Raw genomic sequence first — 21,139 nt, forward strand, 5'->3', positions numbered from 1 at the left:
ATAAAGTGCTCCCTTTATTCGAGTTAAAAATCAACTTAATTTCGGCATCAATTTTTTTTTCCCAAAATAATGGTCCTTCCACCCATCAATTGACAAGGGCATGAAAAGGCAATGAAATAAATATTAAGCTGTCACATTATATGGAAATAATTGTTCGTATGATCAGGTTTTATTATAGTAATTATGTTGGCATTTCTATTTTAAACGTTTGATATTTCATAGGATGGTTGCCATACTATAATAGATGCAATGTGTACTACCTTCATAATATACAAAATATATATTTATTTATTTTTATCCCTTAGAATGTAAAATTTAAAATAAAAGTATTATTTAAAAAAAACTAAAGTTTTATCAGGTATATATAGTTTTGGGTTATATATATATATATATATATATATATATATATATATATATATATATATATATATATATATATATATATATATATATATATATATATATATATATATATATATATATATATATATGTGTATATATATATATATATATATATATATATATATATGTGTATATATATATATATATATATATATATATATATGTGTATATATATATATATATGTATATATATATATATATGTATATATATATATATACATATATATATATATATATATACATATATATATATATACATATATATATATATACATATATATATATATACATATATATATATATACATATATATATATATACATATATATATATATACATATATATATATATATATATATATATATATATATATATATAATTTTGCTAAAGAACAACATCTATATAACCCAAAGTTCTCAACTATCGAAGTATCCCATTCTTCCATCTCCGAACGAGAGAGAGAGAGAGATAGATGCTGCTGATGATGATGGTATGTGTTCCTGTAATTTAGCCTACGCCTCCCCTCTGTCTTTGTCCCTTACTCAAGTCTTGGTGTCTACAGGGAAGCTTGAGAGCTCTGCGGCATCTGGTAACGTCGCTTCCGCTGCTGCTGCTGCTGCTGCTACTATGTCTCCTCTCTTCGTTTTCCTCGGCCGCTGAGGTTCGTAGCGATCCCTCTGCTCTTCTTCTCCTTCTCCCAGTCTCTCCTCCTGACCTTATACGTATTTCTTTTCGGTGTCTCCGCAACACGAAGCTTGGTGAGACCTGCTTGTTCAACTCGGACTGCGACCCCGGTCTACATTGCGAGACATGCTTGGCCAACGGCAACTTCCGGCTCAGGTGTACGCGGGTCAAGCCCAAGAGTCCCATAGCGGAGGTCCTTAACTCCCTCCTCATCTCTTCCATGTATGCTCCTCCTTCGCCCACGGAGATGTGAGTTCTTCACCTTGTGATGTGACAGGGCGTCGGGCTGCCGTTTAATAAGTACGCTTGGCTGACGACTCACAACTCGTTCGCCCTACTCGGCGCGCCACCGTTAACCGGAAAGCAAAATGTCGCCGAGAAGAACCAGCAGGACTCCGTCACCGAGCAGCTCGAGGTAAACGCCGTTGCCACTTTCCCTTTTCTACTGCTCCTTGAATTCGCTTCAAACATCGAAATGTAGACACTTCTTTGAGGTGCCCAAACTTTATATGCTTCTGCTCAATGAGACGACATTATATGTATATATATTCCAAGACAAACTATTATGAGCTCAAGAAAGCTATGAACTGGTGAAGGAGTCTCAGTGCTCTATGCTGATCTCACCCTGTTTGGCTGTGACGTGATTTCAGCACGGTGTTCGGGGATTGATGCTGGATATGTATGACTATGACTCCGACATCTGGTTGTGCCATTCCTATGAGGGCAAGTGCTTCGACGCCTTGGCCTTCGTGAGTTCCTAATGCCACAGTACTCTATATATGTCTTCCTTCATTTCCTTCGCCTCCTTTTCGCTCATCTTGAGACACACCGCTTGCATGTGCATGCGCAGCAACCTGCCGTCAATGTGCTCGGCGAAATCCGAGACTTTCTTGAAGCGAACCCTTCGGAGATCATAACGATCTTCATCGAAGATTATGTCTCGTCCCCCATGGGTCTTACAAAGGTTTTCAATGCTTCTGGGCTGCTCAAGTACTGGTTCCCGGTCTCAAGCATGCCCAAGAACGGAGAGGACTGGCCTCTGGTCAGCGAGATGATCACCCCAAACCAGCGCCTGGTGGTATTCACCTCCGAAAAAACCAAGGAAGCCTCCGAGGGCATCGCATACCAGTGGAGATACGTGGTAGAGAACCAATGTGAGAAAGCGGAAGCACTGCATGCTCAAGCTTCAACTTCTCAGACCTTCTTCTCTCGACTGCATCCCTGAAGAGTTGTGCTTATGATGTTGCAGATGGAGATGGAGGAATGGAGGACGGCTCATGCCCGAACCGAGCCGAGTCCCTGCCAATGGACACGACGTCAAGATCGCTCGTTCTGATGAACTACTTCCCCTCCATTCCGTACTTTTTCACTGCATGCAAGCACAATTCTGGGCCGCTTGAGAGCATGCTGAATACTTGCTACAGTGCGTCCGCCAATCGCTGGGCTAACTTCATTGCTGTGGACTACTACAGGGTAAGTGCAGCCTGCCATATATGACTCTGGGATCATCTTTTAGTAGTAGCTATCTCGAGGCGATGATTCTGTTCCTCTTTCCAGAGAAGCGATGGAGGTGGAGCCGCCCAAGTTACAGACCTGGCGAATGATCGCATGCTCTCCAGTTGAAGTATGAGTGAGTTATATGAGAGGAGAAGCTATGTTGAAGGTGATGCATTAGGTTCCCACAGCTTTAATGGTGTCCTTGGAAGGAAGGGTGATGATCCATTTGATGTTCCTATCAATGTGTAATAGATTTCTAAATAAATGATATTATTTTATGGAAATATAGAGTCTCCTAAAGGAGGATTGAAATGTCATTAGAAGGTACATGATGCTTTTAAGACCACTTTCACCTAATATAATTACTTCTATCTAATAAAGAAAAAAAACCTCATGCTCTTGAAGATTTCTAAATTTGGCAAAACTTAATGTAGAGAAATATATGGGCGTTTTATTATCTACAGCGCACGCAAATGCCGATGAAGGGATCATCACCGTCCGCTTGACTCGTGTTTCGTCAAGCGCACCCCCTGCCGTTGGATCGGCCGACATTTGATCAGATCCAATGCAGTGGCCTTCCGAACCTTGGCCGGTCAAATTGACCGCAGTCGGCCCACCAGCTGTCAACACGTGCGGAGGGAGCGCGAACACGGTTACCGATGCATTCCTGCCGGTTTGACCGCGGACATGCCCCGGGCCCAACGCATTCTGGTGGTCCTCCCTTCGCCTTCGCACGCGCACGCCTGCTGCCGCCCGACGATTACGCGACACGTCACCCGTGTTTATTCGTGCGTGCGCGCCTCCCCTCCTGACACGCTCGCGCAAGCCGCGCAACGATGTTACGATTGGCTGAAGCGGCTGTGTCCTGTAACGGGGTCGGATAAGGCGTCGGGGGACGAGTCCGTCCCCCGTTTAATCGGCCGAGTCAATTCCTCTACGGCGTCGTCCTCACGGTTCACACTGGCCACAGGCTCTGCTCACCTGTCGGCTGCCCAGATGTTTGACCGCCCCTCGTTTCCCCACCCCCAGTTCCTTTGACTCCCCCATCAGAGCCGTCCATCACTACGAGTGCGATTCCCGTCCTTCGTTGATGAACGATTGTGATGAACGGAAACTGCCGACATTTCACGTCAGTGTGACCCCATCCCACCGTTTGATGCGACACGTAATTAGGAGACGCACGTGCGGAGGCGAAGCATAAGAGCAGTTCGACCCGCACGCCTCCTCTCACCGTGAAGGACGCCTGCGTAAAGCGAGCAAAAGTTTGCGAGCTCCGCTCGATTCGTCGAGGGGACGTGACAGGAAAGCTTGGAAGGAAGGAGGGGATTGAGATTGGCGATGCCGGGGAGCGTGGCGCCGTTGGATCTAGCGGGAGTGACGATACCGCACCACTTCCGGTGCCCCATCTCGCTGGAGCTGATGCGGGATCCGGTGACGGTGTGCACCGGGCAGACGTACGACCGGGCGAGCATCGAGTCGTGGGTGGCGACGGGGAACACCACCTGCCCCGTCACGCGCACCCGGCTCACCGACTTCACCCTCATCCCCAACCACACCCTCCGCCGCCTCATCCAGGACTGGTGCGTCTCCCACCGCTCCCTCGGCGTCGAGCGCATCCCCACCCCCAAGCAGCCGGCGGACGCTCCCCTCGTCCGCTCGCTCCTTGCCTCCGCCGCTGTCGGTAGCGTCGCTTCGCGGCTCGCCGCGCTCCGCCGGCTCTGCGCCCTCGCGCGGGAGTCCGAAAAGAATCGCGCTGTGATATCCACCCACGAGACCCGCTCGGCCCTCCTCGAGATTGCGTTCGAGGGAGGGGAACAACCAGGGTGCTCGGACGCGGACCAGCCAGCCCTGGAGGCCATGGCGGTGCTGTCCATGCTGCCTTTGTCGGAGGCTGAGAGCGCGGTGGTGGCGACTCGGCCGGAGAGGCTTCACCGACTGGGGGAGATTGTGAAGGGACACCCGTCGTCGGAGGCGCGGATCAACGCCGCGGCGGTGATCGAGTCGGTCGCGACGGGGACGCGGTCAGCGGAGACCAGGGCCACGATCGGGGGTATGGACGGGCTGATGGGGGGGCTGGTGGCATTGGTGGAACAACCGGGTAACCCGCGGGCGGTACGGGTGGGGATTCGAGGGCTCCTTGCGATGTGCCTAGCGAAGGAGAACCGAGCCCGGGCTGTAGCGGCCGGTGCGGCCACGGCGGTGGTGAGGAGGATGGGCGAGCTGTCGTCGAGCGATTTGGAGCGAGCGCTGGCAACGGTGGAACTGCTGTGCCGTGGGGAAGGGGGAAGGGAGGCGGTGGTAGCGGGGTGGGGGGGCGGGGCGGCCGCGGTGGCGGCGCTAGTGAGGTTGATGGCGTGGAAGGCATCGGGAAGGGCTGCGGAGCACGCAGCGGGGGCGCTGGTGGCGGTTCTGGGGGGTTCGGAGGCACTGCAGAGGGAGGCGGTGGCTGCCGGTGTGGTGGCTCATCTGCTGCTGATGGTGCAAGGCGGGTGCTCCGACCGGGCCAAGAGGAAGGCGCAGCTCCTCCTTAAGCTCCTCCGCCCAGCCTGGCCCTATCGCGACTTCATTGCCAACTCCGACGACTTCATCCAGGCATTCTAAAAGCTCCCATCTTTAGGAAAGCAGCTCCTCTTCTCTATTCTGACCTGCAAACTTCTTCTCTTTCATTAGCAATTACCAAAAAGAAAAATCTAATTGATTTCCTCCTTTTTCTTTTCTTTTCTTCTGTCAAAAGACAATATCCATCTTTATGTTGGATTCTCTCTTAATCAGAGGGTGAATGGTGTGAGATGGCGCGCTGGGATGTCCACTGTGGAGATAAATTTTGGTGTGTGCTTGGTTTGTGGTTTGTCCTTTGGATTGGGGAGGGTGGTTTTTCCTATGTAAATATGGATTTTGGGTTGAAATGGATGGACATATGACTTGACTATAATTGCATTTCTTTTGCTATCGCAAAATAATTTCTCTGCTGATGTTCTTCATGGTCTCTAATTTCTCACTTATTTCTTATTATTGCTTTTGGAAGTTTTAAGTGCAATCAGAGACAATGAAGACAGTGGAGGAAGAACAAAAGCTGCTCTACTTTGCCTGGCTGATACAGAATGGAATGTCATATGAAGCCCAAGATATGAAGAGTGACAAGTGTGCTTATCATTGAGTGTCTCATCTTTTTTACTGACTGCAGAGCAAGTTGGGTCTTGGTGATATCGGGTTAACCCTTGAAGGTATGCCCTTTACGCTTGGATAAAGATGATGCACTATGCTGGATTTTGGGTAGCTCTTGTATAAAATATTTGCATGATCATTCTGCTTTTTCATGGTGGTTGTAGGAATTACAATCAGTATCAGAAAAGAGCAGAAAAAGTAGAGTAGGCTACAACAGATTCTTGGGGGTTTTGGACCCAGAGTGAGTAGGTTCAACTTCAAAAACACCAGAGTACTTTAAGATATTAATTAGAGAACTTGATTAGAGCAAAAGTTTTGAAAGGAATGGGATCATGGAATAGAATTATGTTGGTGCTTGATGCTTCCTTCCATTGTCTTCTTCCACCATCCTTGAATGCAAAATTGTCTGAGGCATGAAGCCAAAGACCACTGAAGATGGCAAAAGGAGGAAAAGGAAGGGAAGGGGCTCAAGAGACCAAAGAGAAGGAGTGGCATGCTGTAATCGTCTGATCCACAGCTTTGTTGTGGTGGTCATCACATGAAAAAGGATAGGTTGCTCCACTGGGGTCACATGGTTGGAATCCTCTAATGAGTCCAACCCAAGTGGCTGTCACATGAAATGGAGGAGCCTTTGTCCCTTCCTATCCTTTTTCTAGGACATGAAGCTTGTGCAGGTCAAAATATGCATTTCAGAGATGGTCCCAGTGATTCACAAAGGGAAGCCATTTGGGTCCCTGGATCCTTTTGTCTGTGGTCCTAAAGGTATGATGGAACCATTGAAGCAAAGTCAAGGATGGACATATCAAAATCTACATTGTTCTAGGATGAAAGTTGGGAAATATTACTGTATCTAATTTGTTCTTTCTCTGACACATAGAAGTTATTGGAACAAAACTTGACCTCTTAGAGATATGTTTTCCCTAAGTGGCTTTATAATAATTATGTTCAAGTATCGCTTCCTATCTCTCTTGTCCTCAAAATGTGTAATGAAGAGCAGAAAGGTGCTTGTGTTACTGAGAGAGAGCTTTTAGGTGAAATTGGAGAAGAGACTTCTTGCTTGTGAAACAAGGTGGTCATTTTGTTTAATTGCATGGCACTATTCACATGTTGGTATCAGGTTTCTTTTGGTACTTGTCCTTGAGCCATACAAAGTGTGGTAATTTAGCTTGGTTACAACTTCAAGTAGGATTCCTTTAGCTTATAGGATGCATGTCATGGTAGAGAAAGTTCTTAAAGTTTGATCATGGATTCATTGTGTGTTGTTAACCCTATTGCAGTGCAATAAAATGCAATATATATATAATACCCAATGTGAAGTTCTGTGTTTCTCCATTTCTTGTTCTTACACTCTTGTTTTGTGTCTTGCAACTTTGGGATTGCAGGTTATTTTGTCTGTGAGATTAGTTTTGCCCAGGAGCTCTCAACAATAGCAGAAGATGCACTCATGTTTTAGTTTATTTGAATGAGGGGGACACAGTTTGTTTTAGTAGCCTGATTAACAATTTTGCTATTGACATAATTATCGATCCGTAATCATACCTTCTGTGATCAATTCTTAAGGTTATACAAAACTGAGGACTAAGTTTTCTTATATTCACAATTTTCCATTTAGCAAGTAATAGCTTTAGACATTTGTAGTTCTCTTCATGGACATTAAGCATCTGTGTGTGTGTGTGTGTGTGAAGCAAATATGATCACATATTCATCACCTTCTTTTTTTTTTTGTATTGTATTCACACATGCTATATTCTTTTTTTTTTGTAAATAGAGTCAAAATAGCTACATAGAAATCACAGTGATGTTTATATTCAAAATTCGCTATTAAAAATCTTATGAACCGAAAAACAAATGTTGTTGATATGTTACTATTCATTATTGTTCTTGCATGCAAAAAAAAGTTTGGAGCAATTTAATTGACTTGCCCTCTGTATCTAAATAATTGCTTAAAATGACAAATCCATCCATGCATTCATACACAGGAGAATTATTGTTTGATATGATTTTCTTTATATTAATAATATTTATTGTTTTTCTCTACTCCACATTTATTTCACTTTGTTTGTCATACATATAATCCACAACATTTTCCTTGTAAAACAATATCTGCATCTTGTAACTAAATTACAAGGTAGATTATTGTTTTCTTCAGATGGGCATAAATGATTTAGCAAACAAAATCTATATGCCACAGAAGTCTGTCAAAATCATTACAAATTTTATGTGTTCATAGTTTGACTTGAATAATAGATCAACAGAAGCACTCCAAGGATGATCCCAATGACTCACAAAGTTGAGTCACTTGGGTCCATGGATCATTTTCCTTGTTTGTGGTCCTAAGCTGAGATGATGATATCAAATACTACAATATATCTAGCTTGTTTGCTTTGATAAAGAAATGGTGGGCAATCAAATCTTTCTCCGTAGGAACTCGACAAGACCACTTCCATACTCGTGTCAATTCAAAGTCTAGCATAAAGATTGAAATAAAAGTTTGAATGATACATGCGCGACTTCAATTCATATGCTGGATTTGGATGCTGGACTTATAACTTGATAAGATAAGATAAGATGTATTAAAGATAATGATTGGGTACTAATTAAATATTTAAATATTGATATTTATACATATTCAAATCTTTGGATATTGATTTTGATAAAAATAAATATTTAAGATTTTATTTTTAATCCTCCCTCCTCTCATCGCAAAGCTGTAGTATTTTACATATGTTATGAGAAGATAACTCCATCAGTTTCGATGGCCTCATGAGAAGTATGAGAGAGAAGCGAAGAGGGATAACTCTTTGCGGGGATCGGAGATACAGCAGTATCGAGGTATATGATTCGGCATAAGCAAATTGAATAAAGGTATGTGCCTTTTTTTGTCATATCTAAAATAGATTAAATTATAATCTTTAGCATTAATATTTATGCATTATTGATTTATTTATAATTGGTATCAAAGCAATAGGTTAATGATATCTAATTATCTTAAATCATAAAAGAATATTAAATCAACATGTGTAATTAGATCTGTTAATATTTTGAATCATTGTTTTAATCTTGTATTAACATTATTTTTAAATTAATCCAATATTTGATGTATAAGTCTATCCCTTCGTGCTCCTTGCATACTTACGAACTATGTAACATGAGTGAAATGACATTAGAAAACATACTTGTTTAAATCGTGAACTATCGTTAGTAACATGTTGTCATCGAAGGTGCAATGATTGGTCACCAGTCATTAAACTTGTTGGGGTGTGATAACTTGTTGTGTGTGGTGGGGTCATCGTTGTTGTCGGATGCAACAAAGTCAATTGAAAACCTAATATGGTCGCCAACTCGACCATGGGGAACGACTGCTTTAGGCCATAGCGTTGTTGCATGCGATGATACTACGATGAGTGACAACCTACTATGGTTGTTGGTCTTGTTAATGTGCAACGACCCTATTATGGGGGGTGCTGCTATTAGCAATGGCTTGAGTGTCATGAGAGTAAAAGTAGGATAGTTAAAGGTTATTGAATAGCGTTTCAAGACTATTAATAAGTTATTAGCTAACACATTGATGAAAGAGATAATTTTAACTCAATATGATGACACTAGATGAATTAGAGATCATATTCTATATGGTCCATAAAGTTGCAATGCTCAACACCTTGGGCATCAATGTTAATGAATTATTCCTCATGCAATTAATTTTTAATTCACTTTCTTTATAATTTAGGTCATGAAGAAGGATTGCCCAAGATGCAAAGCTTTGTTCAAAATATAAGGTAGAACGTTTAATTTGTATGTTTTGAATCAAACATTATTGAATTTCTTTCTAATACTTAGTAGATAGATTTGGGTGCTTCAACACATATTACTAATAACATGCAATGATTCCTTTTAACTCGGAAGTCAATAAAAAATAAAAATTTCAATGTTATAGGGAATCATCTCAAAATGAAGGTGATAGCAATGACAACTTGCTTGATGGATCTTGAAGATATTTTTTTATGTTTCTTTAATTTCTAAAATTTTAGATTTTATTTTTAAATTAGATGAATTAAGATATATTTTTTCTTTTGATTTTGAAAAACTTAATATATTTTATGATTCAATAAAAGTTAGTTCTAAAATTTTAAGTGATGGTTTATATAGAATTAATTTGAATCCTAAATTTAAGAAAACTTTAACAACCTTACAATTGAATGTTGAAATAAAGCATAGTTTTATTAATAAAAATTTCTTTGTGGTTTAGATATTTGTGTTAGGATCGAGAGCACTAAGAGGGGGGGGGGTGAATTAGTGCAGCGGAAATCTTTCAGCGATTTTAAAAAAAAAACGAAAGCTGCGTTCGTCCGATAAAAACGATTTCGATGTAAAGGCCGATTCTAAGATTACTTAAGATTAAGCGCAGTTTACGTCCAAGCACAGTTTACGTCTAAACGCAATTTGCGTCTAAATACAGTTTGCGTCTAAACGCAGTTTTGCGTCTAAACGCAATTTTACGTCTAAACGTAGTTTTACGTTTAAAAGAAGTTTACGTCTAAAACGCAGTTTTATGTTTAAACACAGTTTGCGCAGTTTACGTTTAAACGCAGTTTTACGTCTAAACGCAGTTTGCGTCTAAACGTAGTTTTACGTCTAAACGCAGTTTTTCGTCTAAACGTAGTTTGCGTCTAAAACAGTTTTAAAGGGATCTAAACTCAGAGACTAGTTCGTAAAAGCGCAGAAAACAGTTTTGCAGAATCAAAACGCAAACGTAAGCTGATCGTACGAAAAACACAGATTTACGTCTGAATGCAAATTCGAAAAGGTCAGCACTTAGAACTTGTTCGTAAAGGCGCAGAGAGCAGTAGTTATGTAGGAGGTTTGCAGTAATGATAAGGTACTCGAAATAAACGCAAACCAGAGATTTAGAGTGGTTCGGTCAGTCTTGACCTACTCCACTTGGCTTCCTCCTCCGACGAGGTCACCGACATCAACTAGCTGCCTTCCTTCAATGGGCGAAGGCCAACTGCCCTTTTACAGTTTCACTCCTTTTGACGGGCTCAGGAGACAACCCTTACAGATCCTTTCTCTCCTCTCTTTACAACTCAAGACTTGAAGAACAGAAAGAGGAGAACTTTTGGACTTTACACAAATTTGAGCTCTTAGAATCACAGAAAAGATCAAGAATTCATTGTGGATCTTTTTCTTTCTGTGCTGAATGGGTGGGGTATTTATAGGCCCCAATCCAGTTCAATTTTGGAGCTCAAAACGATCAAATCCCGGAATTCCGGGATCAGGCGGTTGCACCTCTTGACTGGAGAGGTGGCACCGCCTGGCAGAGTTCGAAGACTGAGCTCAGGCGATTGCACCTCTCTGCCAGAGCTCGAAGACTGAGCTCGATGGTTGCACCGCCTGGCAGAGCTCGAAGACTGAGCTCGGTGGTTGCACCGCCTGGCAGAGCTCGAAGTCTGAGCTCGGTGGTTGCATCACCTGGCAGAGCTCGAAACTGAGCTCAGGCTGATGCACCTCTCTGCCAGAGCTCGAAGACTGAGCTCGGTGGTTGCACCGCCTGGCAGAGCTCGAAGACTGAGCTCAGTGGTTGCACCGCCTGGCAGAGCTCGAAGTCTGAGCTCGGTGGTTGCTCCGCCTAGCAGAGCTCGAAACTTGAGCTCTGGCGGTGCTACCTCTTGACAGAGGAGGTTGCACCGCCCAGTCTCGCTTGGAGACTGAGCTCTGGACGGTTGCACCTCTTGGCTGGGGCGGTTGCACTGCCCAGTCTCGCTGGGAGACTTAGCCTGGGCGGTGCTACCTCCCTGCCTGGGCGGTTGCACCTCCCACAGCAACTTGGGTCCGAATGGGTTGAACCATTCGACCCAATTTGAGTTCTTCAGGGGCCCAATTGCCCCAGGATTAAGCTAATGGGATCACCTCCCATTTCTAACTTAATCAACGTGCTAACTACGATTAAATCTAAGACAATTTCTGCAGCTTTGCTTCGGAACGTCAATCGCTTCTTCCGGCGAGTTTCCGGCGAACTTCCGTCGATCATCCGATGAACCCTCGGTGATGCTTCTGCAGACTTCCGGCAAACTCCTGGATTTTGCGACGATCCACTTGGCGAGTTCCGACGAGCTTCGCTTGGCAAGCTTCCGGACTTCTCGGATCTGTTCTTGCAGAACCTCCGACGACCGTCCGAACTTTCGTCGAACTCTTGAACTCCCATCGTGATCATGATCTTGACTCCGGCGCAACTCCTGCTGCTTGTCTAACTTTTATCGTAGTTAATCCTGCGCATTTATCTCAACACATAGATTAGACAACAAATGACAATTGACTTAATCATCAAAATCCGAGATTCAACAATCTCCCCCTTTTTGATGATGACAATCAATTGATAATGGAGTTATCCTTAACTCCCCCTATCTATATGCTTTAGTTGAGATAAGTCAACCTTGAATTCAAGACCTAAGAATTCAAGTGACGTATTGATAAGTTAGATCAGTTAAACTTATCAATACTCCCATCATGATGTATCTCTTCAGGAATGATGTCAAAGCTTGACATGCATCATCAAGTTTGTATGATTGTGTTTGTAACTATTCATCATGTAATTGAACATTATCATTTAAAGCTGCGAAGGACTATTACATGATGCACACATATTATCATTCTAGCAAGTTTGCATTTACTTCACAAGATAGGATATCAACTTAAGACATAATGCAAACTATAGCACACGTTCATATATCTCTTGATGATGCAAGGATGGTATAACCTTCATATATCTCTTGATGATGCAAGGATGGTATAACCATAACATTGTTTATAGCATCACTCAAGTATTTGTAACTATGACATAGACATGATCATGGCAGTGTTTATCAATTCATATGTTTCTCCCCCTTTGTCATCAACAAAAAACATGGTAATTGTGATATGAGGAAAACAATATTAGCAAGCTTATAGAGGAATTTTACATAGATTACTTTGAAAACTTCTTCCCCCTTTTTTGTTATAATCCATTTTACCCGCAAAGATATTACAGGATGAAATACATACACAGGAATCACTTTATCAGATTTATTTCAGAAACTTATTTTTCATGAAAGTGTACGAATAAATCTGTTTTATATCATTCGAATAAATAAGATTCATTTGAACAAGATTTTGTTACAGATATAAATATGGCAATCAAGTGATCTGATCATTCAATATAGTCCGAAAAATAATTTTAACAAATTCATCTATTCGGACACATCAACATTCCTAATTCTCTTTTAATGAAATCAAATTGTTCTTCACTTAGTGGTTTTGTAAAGATGTCAGCTAGTTGATGTTTCGTATCAATGAATTCTATGATTACATCATGATTCGTAACATGATCTCGTATAAAGTGATGTCTGATATCAATATGTTTTGTTCTCGAGTGTTGTATATGGTTTTTTGTTAGGCATATTGCACTTGTGTTATCACATTTAATGGGAATGTTTTTGAGATGAACTTTATAATCTTCTAAGGTATTTTTCATCCAAACAACTTGTGCACGGCATGCACTTGCTGCAATATATTCAGCTTCGGTTGTTGATAGTGCAACCAAGTTTTGTTTCTTAGATGTCCAGGAAACAAGGGCATGTCCTAAGAATTGACATGTTCCTGATGTGCTTTTTCTATCTAATCTACAACCAGCGAAGTCTGCATCAGCATAAGCAGTTAACTCAAACTTCTCTGATTTTGGGTACCATAATCCTAGATTTGTGGTACCATTAAGATACCTGAGTATTCTTTTAACTGCTTTGAGATGAGATATCTTAGGGTTTGATTGAAATCTAGCACAAAGTCCTATACTAAACATTATGTCTGGTCTAGTTGCAGTGAGGTAAAGTAAACTTCCTATCATACCCCTATAGGTTTTTTGATCGAAGCTTTCTCCACTTTCATCAATTTCTAACTTAGTGGAGGTGCTCATAGGAGTGTAAATAGCTTTTGAGTTATTCATATTAAACTTTTTAGTAAACTCATAGCATATTTACTTTGGCTAATAAAGATGTCATTGCTTAGTTGTTTGATTTGTAGACCTAAGAAGAATGTTAATTCTCCCATTAGACTCATTTCGAATTCACGACTCATAGTTTTAGCAAAGGATTCACAAAGAGATTCATTCGTAGAACCAAAGATAATATCATCAACATAAATTTGAACAATGAGAAAATTATTTTCAAAGTCTTTGATGAATAATGTAGTATCAACCTTGCCTTTTATGAAATTATTTTCAATAAGAAAGGAACTAAGTCTCTCATACCACGCCCTTGGGGCTTGTTTTAAGCCATAGAGAGCTTTAGTTAATCTAAACACATGATTAGGGAGGCTATTATTTTCAAATCCAGGTGGTTGTTCAACGTAAACTTCTTCGGAAATAAAGCCATTTAGAAAAGCGCTTTTAACATCCATTTGAAATAACTTAAAATTATTGTAACTAGCGTAGGCAATGAGCATCCTTATGGCTTCCAATCGAGCCACAGGTGCGAAGGTTTCTTCGTAATCGATACCTTCTTCTTGGTTGAAACTTTTGGCCACTAGTCTAGCCTTGTTTCTAACCACAATACCATTTTCATCTTGCTTGTTTCTAAAGACCCATTTAGTACCAATAACTAAATGGTCATTCGGCCTAGGAACAAGCGTCCACACCTCATTTCTCTCAAATTGATTCAATTCATCTTGCATTGCGATAATCCATGAATCATCTTTCATGGCTTCGTCAACACATTTGGGTTCAATTTGCAAGAGAAAGGTGGCGTTGCCACAAAAATTCTTAAAAGAGGATCGTGTTTGAACCCCCTTTGATGTGTCTCCTAAGATTAGCTCCTTAGGATGAGCATCTACATACTTCCAATCCTTGGGTAAGGAAGTGGATGCATCCAAGTTGCTAGTTGGAGACGGGGTTTCGTTTAAATTCAAAGAATCAAAGTTAACATCATCATCATGATCATTCTTCTTAATTTCGGAAATCTCATTGAAAACAACATGGATGGATTCTTCAATAATTAATGTTCTTTTATTGAAAATACGAAAAGCTTTAGAAACCGAAGAATAACCAAGAAAGATTCCTTCATCAGATTTAGCATCGAATTTTCCTAAGTTATCCTTTTCATTCAAGATAAAACACTTACACCCAAAGACTTTAAAATATGAGACATTGGGTTTTTTGTTATTCCATAACTCATAAGGAGTTTTGGAGAGTAAGGGTCTTACTAGAACTCTATTCAAAATATAGCAAGCAGTGTTTACAGCTTCGGCCCAAAAATATTTGGGTAGGCCATGTTCATTCAACATGGTTCTTGCCATTTCTTGTAAATTTCGATTTTTTCTTTCTACTACCCCATTTTGTTGAGGATTTCTTGGAGTAGAGAAATTATGGTTGTATCCATTGAGTTCACAGAATTCTTTGAAATCATGGTTTTGAAATTCTCCACCATGATCACTTCTAATTGACGAAATCATAGATTCCTTCTCATTTTGAACAAGTTTACAAAACTTGGTAAAATATCTAAAGCATTCATTTTTCTGTTTTAAGAAGTAGGTCCATGTATATCTGTTGTAGTCATCAACAATGACAAAGGCGTATTTGCTACCTCCTAGACTCGATGTAGAGATTGGTCCGAACAAGTCCATATGGATCAATTGTAAGGGCCTAGAGGTGCTTATTTGATTCTTAACTTTGAAACTACCCTTAATTTGTTTACCTAATTGGCAAGCATCACATACATTGTCTTTGATGAACTTGATATGAGGAATTCCTCTTACAAGTTCTCTAGATGATACTTGAGTGATTAGTTTCATGCTAGCATGACCTAATCTTCTATGCCATAGCCAAGCATCCTCATTCATAACCGCAAAACATATTTCATCACATAAGTCATTGATGTCAATAGTGTATACGTTGTTTTGTTTTAATGCAATCATAGACATATTTTTATGTGGTTTTTCAATGATGCAAGCATTAGATTCGAATTTGACAGTATATCCTTTATCACATAATTGACTAATACTCAAGAGGTTATGTTTTAAACCATCAACTAACAGAACATCTTCAACAAAAAGGTTGGATTTGTTACCTATGGTTCCTTTGCCAATGATTTTACCCTTGTTGTTGTCTCCGAAGGTGACATAGCCTTCGTCTATGCTAGTGAGCTTAGAGAAATGAGATGGATCTCCGGTCATATGCCTTGAGCATCCACTATCAAGATACCATCTCTTGCTCCTAGCTTGCGATGGTGTGGGTTTCTACAAGAAAGGATGATTTTTAGGTACCCATTTGCTTTTGGGTGCCTCACAAATAGATCTACATTGTTTATCATGTTGCATGGAGTTTATTATGGTTCCTTTAGGAACCCAAATCAATTTGTTTAGACTTATTTTCTTGAATGGACAACAATGTGTCTTGTGTCCGAATTTACAACAGAAGTTACATTTGTCTTGATGTCGAATATGTAAGATGGGGCCTTTTATGAAGGTGGTTGGATTTTGGTGAGGACTTCTCACGAATCCAATACCACTTCTTTTGGGAACGTGACCCTTGTTTGTAAGGATCATGTTCAATGACTTGCTACCAACCTCGAATTTCTTCAAGGTGTCCTTAAGTAGCAAGTTTTCTTTTTTGAGAGTTTCTAGATCATGGCATTTTATGCATGGGCTTAAACTATCATGATGTTCAGCATTTAACTTATCGAAATTACAAATAAGACTATCATGCTCCTTTTTTAGCAGTTTGTATTTACTACTGATAATCTTACACTCATCAAACAATTCATGGAAAGCATTTAATAATTCATCGAATGATAAATCTGCATCTATTGAATTTGTTACCTCATCTTCGATGGCCATTAAGGCGTAATGAGCAACTTGCTCGGTGTTGGACTCCTCTTCTTCGGATGCGCTTGAGTCATCCCAAGTTGCTTGAAGCGCCTTTTTCTTTGACGTTCTCCTTTTGACTTGGGGACAATCACTCTTGTAATGTCCCGGTTTTTTGCATTCATAGCAGATTACTTGGTCCTTCTTGGGTTCAAGTTTATTCTTAAACTTGTTTCTTTTAAAGAACTTTTTAAACTTTCTTGTTAGAAGTGCCAAGTCATCATCACAGTCCTCATCACTTGAGTTTTCTCTCAAGTGGCATTCAGAAGTTTTGAGTGCCATATCCTTCCTATTCTTTGGAAGGATGTCTTCTTGCTCTTCATGAGCTTTACAAGTCATTTCGTAGGTCATTAATGACCCGATTAGTTCTTCAAGAGAGAAGTTGCGCGGATCTTTTGCCTCTTGAATAGCAGTGACTTTAGGATCCCAACTCTTAGGAAGGGATCTTAGTATCTTATTTACGAGTTCAAAATCCGAAAAACTTCTTCCGAGTCCTTTTAGACCGTTGACGACATCCGTGAAACGGGTAAACATGTCGTCAATGGTTTCACTCGGTTTCATTCGGAAAAGTTCAAAAGAATGCAACAACAGATTGATTTTTGACTCTTTCACTCTACTTGTGCCCTCGTGGGTCACTTCGAGTGTGTGCCAAATATCAAATGCAGTTTCGCAAGTTGAAACACGATTAAACTCGTTTTTATCAAGTGCGCAAAATAAGGCATTCATAGCCTTTGCATTAAGAGCGAAAGCCTTCTTCTCCAATTCATTCCAATCGATCATTGGAAGAGAAGATTTTGAAAATCCGTTTTCAACAAGGTTCCACAGTTCAAAATCCATAGAAATAAGAAAGATCCTCATACGGGTCTTCCAGTAGGTGTAGTCCGTCCCACTGAACATGGGTGGACGTGTAATAGAATGCCCCTCTTGGTTTCCGACGTATGCCATCTCTCTTGGGTTTTAATCCGTTAGAGAGTCAACCTTGCTTTGATACCAATTGTTAGGATCGAGAGCACTAAGAGGGGGGGGTGAATTAGTGCAGCGGAAATCTTTCAGCGATTTAAAAAAAAAACGAAAGCTGCGTTCGTCCGATAAAAACGATTTCGATGTAAAGGCCGATTCTAAGATTACTTAAGATTAAGCGCAGTTAACGTCCAAGCACAGTTTACGTCTAAACACAATTTGCGTCTAAATACAGTTTGCGTCTAAACGCAGTTTTGCGTCTAAACGCAGTTTTGCGTCTAAACTCAGTTTACGTCTAAACGCAGTTTTACGTCTAAACGCAGTTTGCGTCTAAACGCAGTTTTACGTCTAAACGTAGTTTTACGTTTAAAAGAAGTTTACGTCTAAAACACAGTTTTATGTTTAAACACAGTTTGCGCAGTTTACGTTTAAATGCAGTTTTACGTCTAAACGCAGTTTTTTGTCTAAACGTAGTTTGCGTCTAAAACAGTTTTAAAGGGATCTAAACTCAGAGACTAGTTCGTAAAAGCGCAGAAAACAGTTTTGCAGAATCAAAACGCAAACGTAAGCTGATCGTACGAAAAACACAGATTTACGTCTGAATGCAAATTCGAAAAGGTCAGCACTTAGAACTTGTTCGTAAAGGCGCAGAGAGCAGTAGTTATGTAGGAGGTTTGCAGTAATGATAAGGTACTCGAAATAAACGCAAACCAGAGATTTAGAGTGGTTCGGTCAGTCTTGACCTACTCCACTTGGCTTCCTCCTCCGACGAGGTCACCGACGTCAACTAGCTGCCTTCCTTCAATGGGCGAAGGCCAACTGCCCTTTTACAGTTTCACTCCTTTTGACGGGCTCAGGAGACAACCCTTACAGATCCTTTCTCTCCTCTCTTTACAACTCAAGACTTGAAGAACAGAAAGAGGAGAACTTTTGGACTTTACACAAATTTGAGCTCTTAGAATCACAGAAAAGATCAAGAATTCGTTGTGGATCTTTTTCTTTTTGTGCTGAATGGGTGGGGTATTTATAGGCCCCAACCCAGTTCAATTTTGGAGCTCAAAACGATCAAATCCCGGAATTCCGGGATCAGGCGGTTGCACCTCTTGACTGGAGAGGTGGCACCGCCTGGCAGAGCTCGAAGACTGAGCTCAGGCGATTGCACCTCTCTGCCAGAGCTCGAAGACTGAGCTCGATGGTTGCACCGCCTGGCAGAGCTCGAAGACTGAGCTCGGTGGTTGCATCGCCTGGCAGAGCTCGAAGTTTGAGCTCGGTGGTTGCATCACCTGGCAGAGCTCGAAACTGAGCTCAGGCTGATGCACCTCTCTGCTAGAGCTCGAAGACTGAGCTCGGTGGTTGCACCGCCTGGCAGAGCTCGAAGACTGAGCTCGGTGGTTGCACCGCCTGGCAGAGCTCGAAGTCTGAGCTCGGTGGTTACTCCGCCTGGCAGAGCTCGAAACTTGAGCTCTGGCGGTGCTACCTCTTGATAGAGGAGGTTGCACCGCCCAGTCTCGCTTGGAGACTGAGCCCTGGGCGGTTGCACCTCTTGGCTGGGGCGGTTGCACCGCCCAGTCTCGCTGGGAGACTTAGCCTAGGCGGTGCTACCTCCCTGCCTGGGCGGTTGCACCTCCCACAGCAACTTGGGTCCGAATGGGTTGAACCATTCGACCCAATTTGAGTTCTTCAGGGGCCCAATTGCCCCAGGATTAAGCTAATGGGATCACCTCCCATTTCTAACTTAATCAACGTGCTAACTACGATTAAATCTAAGACAATTTCTACAGCTTTGCTTCGGAACGTCAATCGCTTCTTCCGGCGAGTTTCCGACGAACTTCCGTCGATCATCCGATGAACCCTCGGTGATGCTTCTGCGGACTTCCGGCAAACTCCTGGATTTTGCGACGATCCACTTGGCGAGTTCCGACGAGCTTCGCTTGGCAAGCTTCCGGACTTCTCGGATCTGTTCTTGCAGAACCTCCGACGACCGTCCGAACTTCCGTCGAACTCTTGAACTCCCATCGTGATCATGATCTTGACTCCGGCGCAACTCCTGCTGCTTGTCTAACTTTTATCGTAGTTAATCCTGCACACTTATCTCAACACATAGATTAGACAACAAATGACAATTGACTTCATCATCAAAATCCGAGATTCAACAATATGGGGTATATCTAAAAAAAATGAATTAAGAGATTAATAAAGGATAGAAATTTAAAAAATCTAGACTTTGTTAATTTTGATGTGCATAAATTATATTAAAGAAAAACAAACCAAACATATCAAGAAAAACACTATAAGAAGTAAAGAATTCCTTTATATATATATATATATATATATATATATATATATATATATATATATTGATATTTGCATACCACTCCATATTTCATGTTTTAGTAAAGAAAGATATTTCATCATCTTCTTTGATGAGTTTTTTTAGATATAAATAAAAAGTCTGAACCTGCTAACATAGTTGAGGTATACATATTAAGTCGAGAGATAATTAGATAAAAAAAATATTAAAATCATGGGATCATATAAAGTGGAGAATTCTATAGTAAATATAATGAATTAAGTGAGAATCTTGGCCCATTTGCTAAATTCTTAGAAGAATGAGGTATTTGTACACAATATTTATCATTGGAAGTGTCACAATATAATAGTGTTATTAAAAGGCACATCATACCCTTATGAATATAATTAGAAGTATGATAAGTTTTTTATTTATACCTACTCTATATGAAGTGAGGCTATGAAACTTTTTCTGAAAGTTTAGAATCTAATCAAGAAAATTATTTTAAAAATAAAATTTTGTTTTATTATTATAATTTTGAATGTTTGTCTTGTATCTCTTTTGGTTTATGAGTTAAGTGGAAGAATATTAATTATATACAATTCGTAATCTAATTAATAAGGTATATTAAAGATTATGATTAGATTTTAATAAAAACATGAATATCGATATTTATATACATCCAAATCTTAAATATTGATCTTGATCAAAGATAATATCTAAAATTTCTTTTCTAGACCCTCCCTCCTCTCATCTATATATATATAGGCATGATCTATTGTGAGGGCTCCCTCATTGTAGGGATACGAGACTAGCAGCATTGCGGTATACGATTCTAGTATATTGAATAAATGTACATATTTTTTAAATCTAAAATATATTAGACATTAATATTTTCTCTTTATAGATTTATTTTGTAACAAAAGACACATGTAAAGGCTAGTATTAGAAGCGTAATCGGCACTCAAGCTAGTTCGGAACTTTGCCAGAATGTGGAAGACAAAGTTTCGAGACTCAATAATCTTGAAATAAGAAATCTTTTCCAATGAAGATTTAACTGCGGCCCTGACGGACCCAAACTATTACGCATATAAAAATTGTTCATATGTTGACAGATTCAATCCCTGCCATCAAAGTTTTCTTCCCGAACATCACGCTAAATCTCTCTCCACCCCATTCGGGAAGACGTCTGATCGAAGAAGATGACTCGCCATCACACGTTGGTTCATGGCGGAAGAAGAGGACTGGGAATGT

The 21,139-nt window shown here is 40.7% G+C and overlaps 2 protein-coding genes across 2 annotated transcripts; both read left to right on the forward strand.

Moving 5' to 3' along the window:
* Positions 1 to 969: 969 nt before the first annotated feature.
* Positions 970 to 2,709, forward strand: LOC135594490 (PI-PLC X domain-containing protein At5g67130-like). The gene is made up of 7 exons (XM_065084867.1): positions 970 to 1,063; positions 1,157 to 1,279; positions 1,364 to 1,501; positions 1,737 to 1,835; positions 1,937 to 2,240; positions 2,336 to 2,559; positions 2,644 to 2,709. The coding sequence occupies exons 4-7, from the start codon at positions 1,755 to 1,757 to the stop codon at positions 2,707 to 2,709; spliced, it is 675 nt and encodes a 224-aa protein (XP_064940939.1). The 5' UTR covers positions 970 to 1,063; positions 1,157 to 1,279; positions 1,364 to 1,501; positions 1,737 to 1,754.
* A 1,091-nt stretch (positions 2,710 to 3,800) lies between these two features.
* Positions 3,801 to 5,515, forward strand: LOC103997423 (U-box domain-containing protein 26). Its single transcript, XM_009418631.3, has one exon. It carries the CDS (start codon positions 3,922 to 3,924, stop codon positions 5,182 to 5,184), a length of 1,263 nt encoding a protein of 420 aa, XP_009416906.2. The 5' UTR covers positions 3,801 to 3,921; the 3' UTR covers positions 5,185 to 5,515.
* Positions 5,516 to 21,139: the final 15,624 nt, after the last annotated feature.

Source organism: Musa acuminata, chromosome BXJ1-9 (genome assembly GCF_036884655.1).
Source record: "Musa acuminata AAA Group cultivar baxijiao chromosome BXJ1-9, Cavendish_Baxijiao_AAA, whole genome shotgun sequence".
Taxonomy (NCBI): Eukaryota; Viridiplantae; Streptophyta; class Magnoliopsida; order Zingiberales; family Musaceae; genus Musa; species Musa acuminata.

Coding starts and splice junctions, on each gene's coding strand:
- LOC135594490 (XM_065084867.1), top strand. CDS start 1,755: ATGCTGGATATGTATGACTATGACTCCGACATCTGGTTGTGCCATTCC. Junction 1,836..1,936: donor GCTTCGACGCCTTGGCCTTC/GTGAGTTCCTAA, acceptor GTGCATGCGCAG/CAACCTGCCGTCAATGTGCT. Junction 2,560..2,643: donor TTGCTGTGGACTACTACAGG/GTAAGTGCAGCC, acceptor TCCTCTTTCCAG/AGAAGCGATGGAGGTGGAGC.
- LOC103997423 (XM_009418631.3), top strand. CDS start 3,922: ATGCCGGGGAGCGTGGCGCCGTTGGATCTAGCGGGAGTGACGATACCG.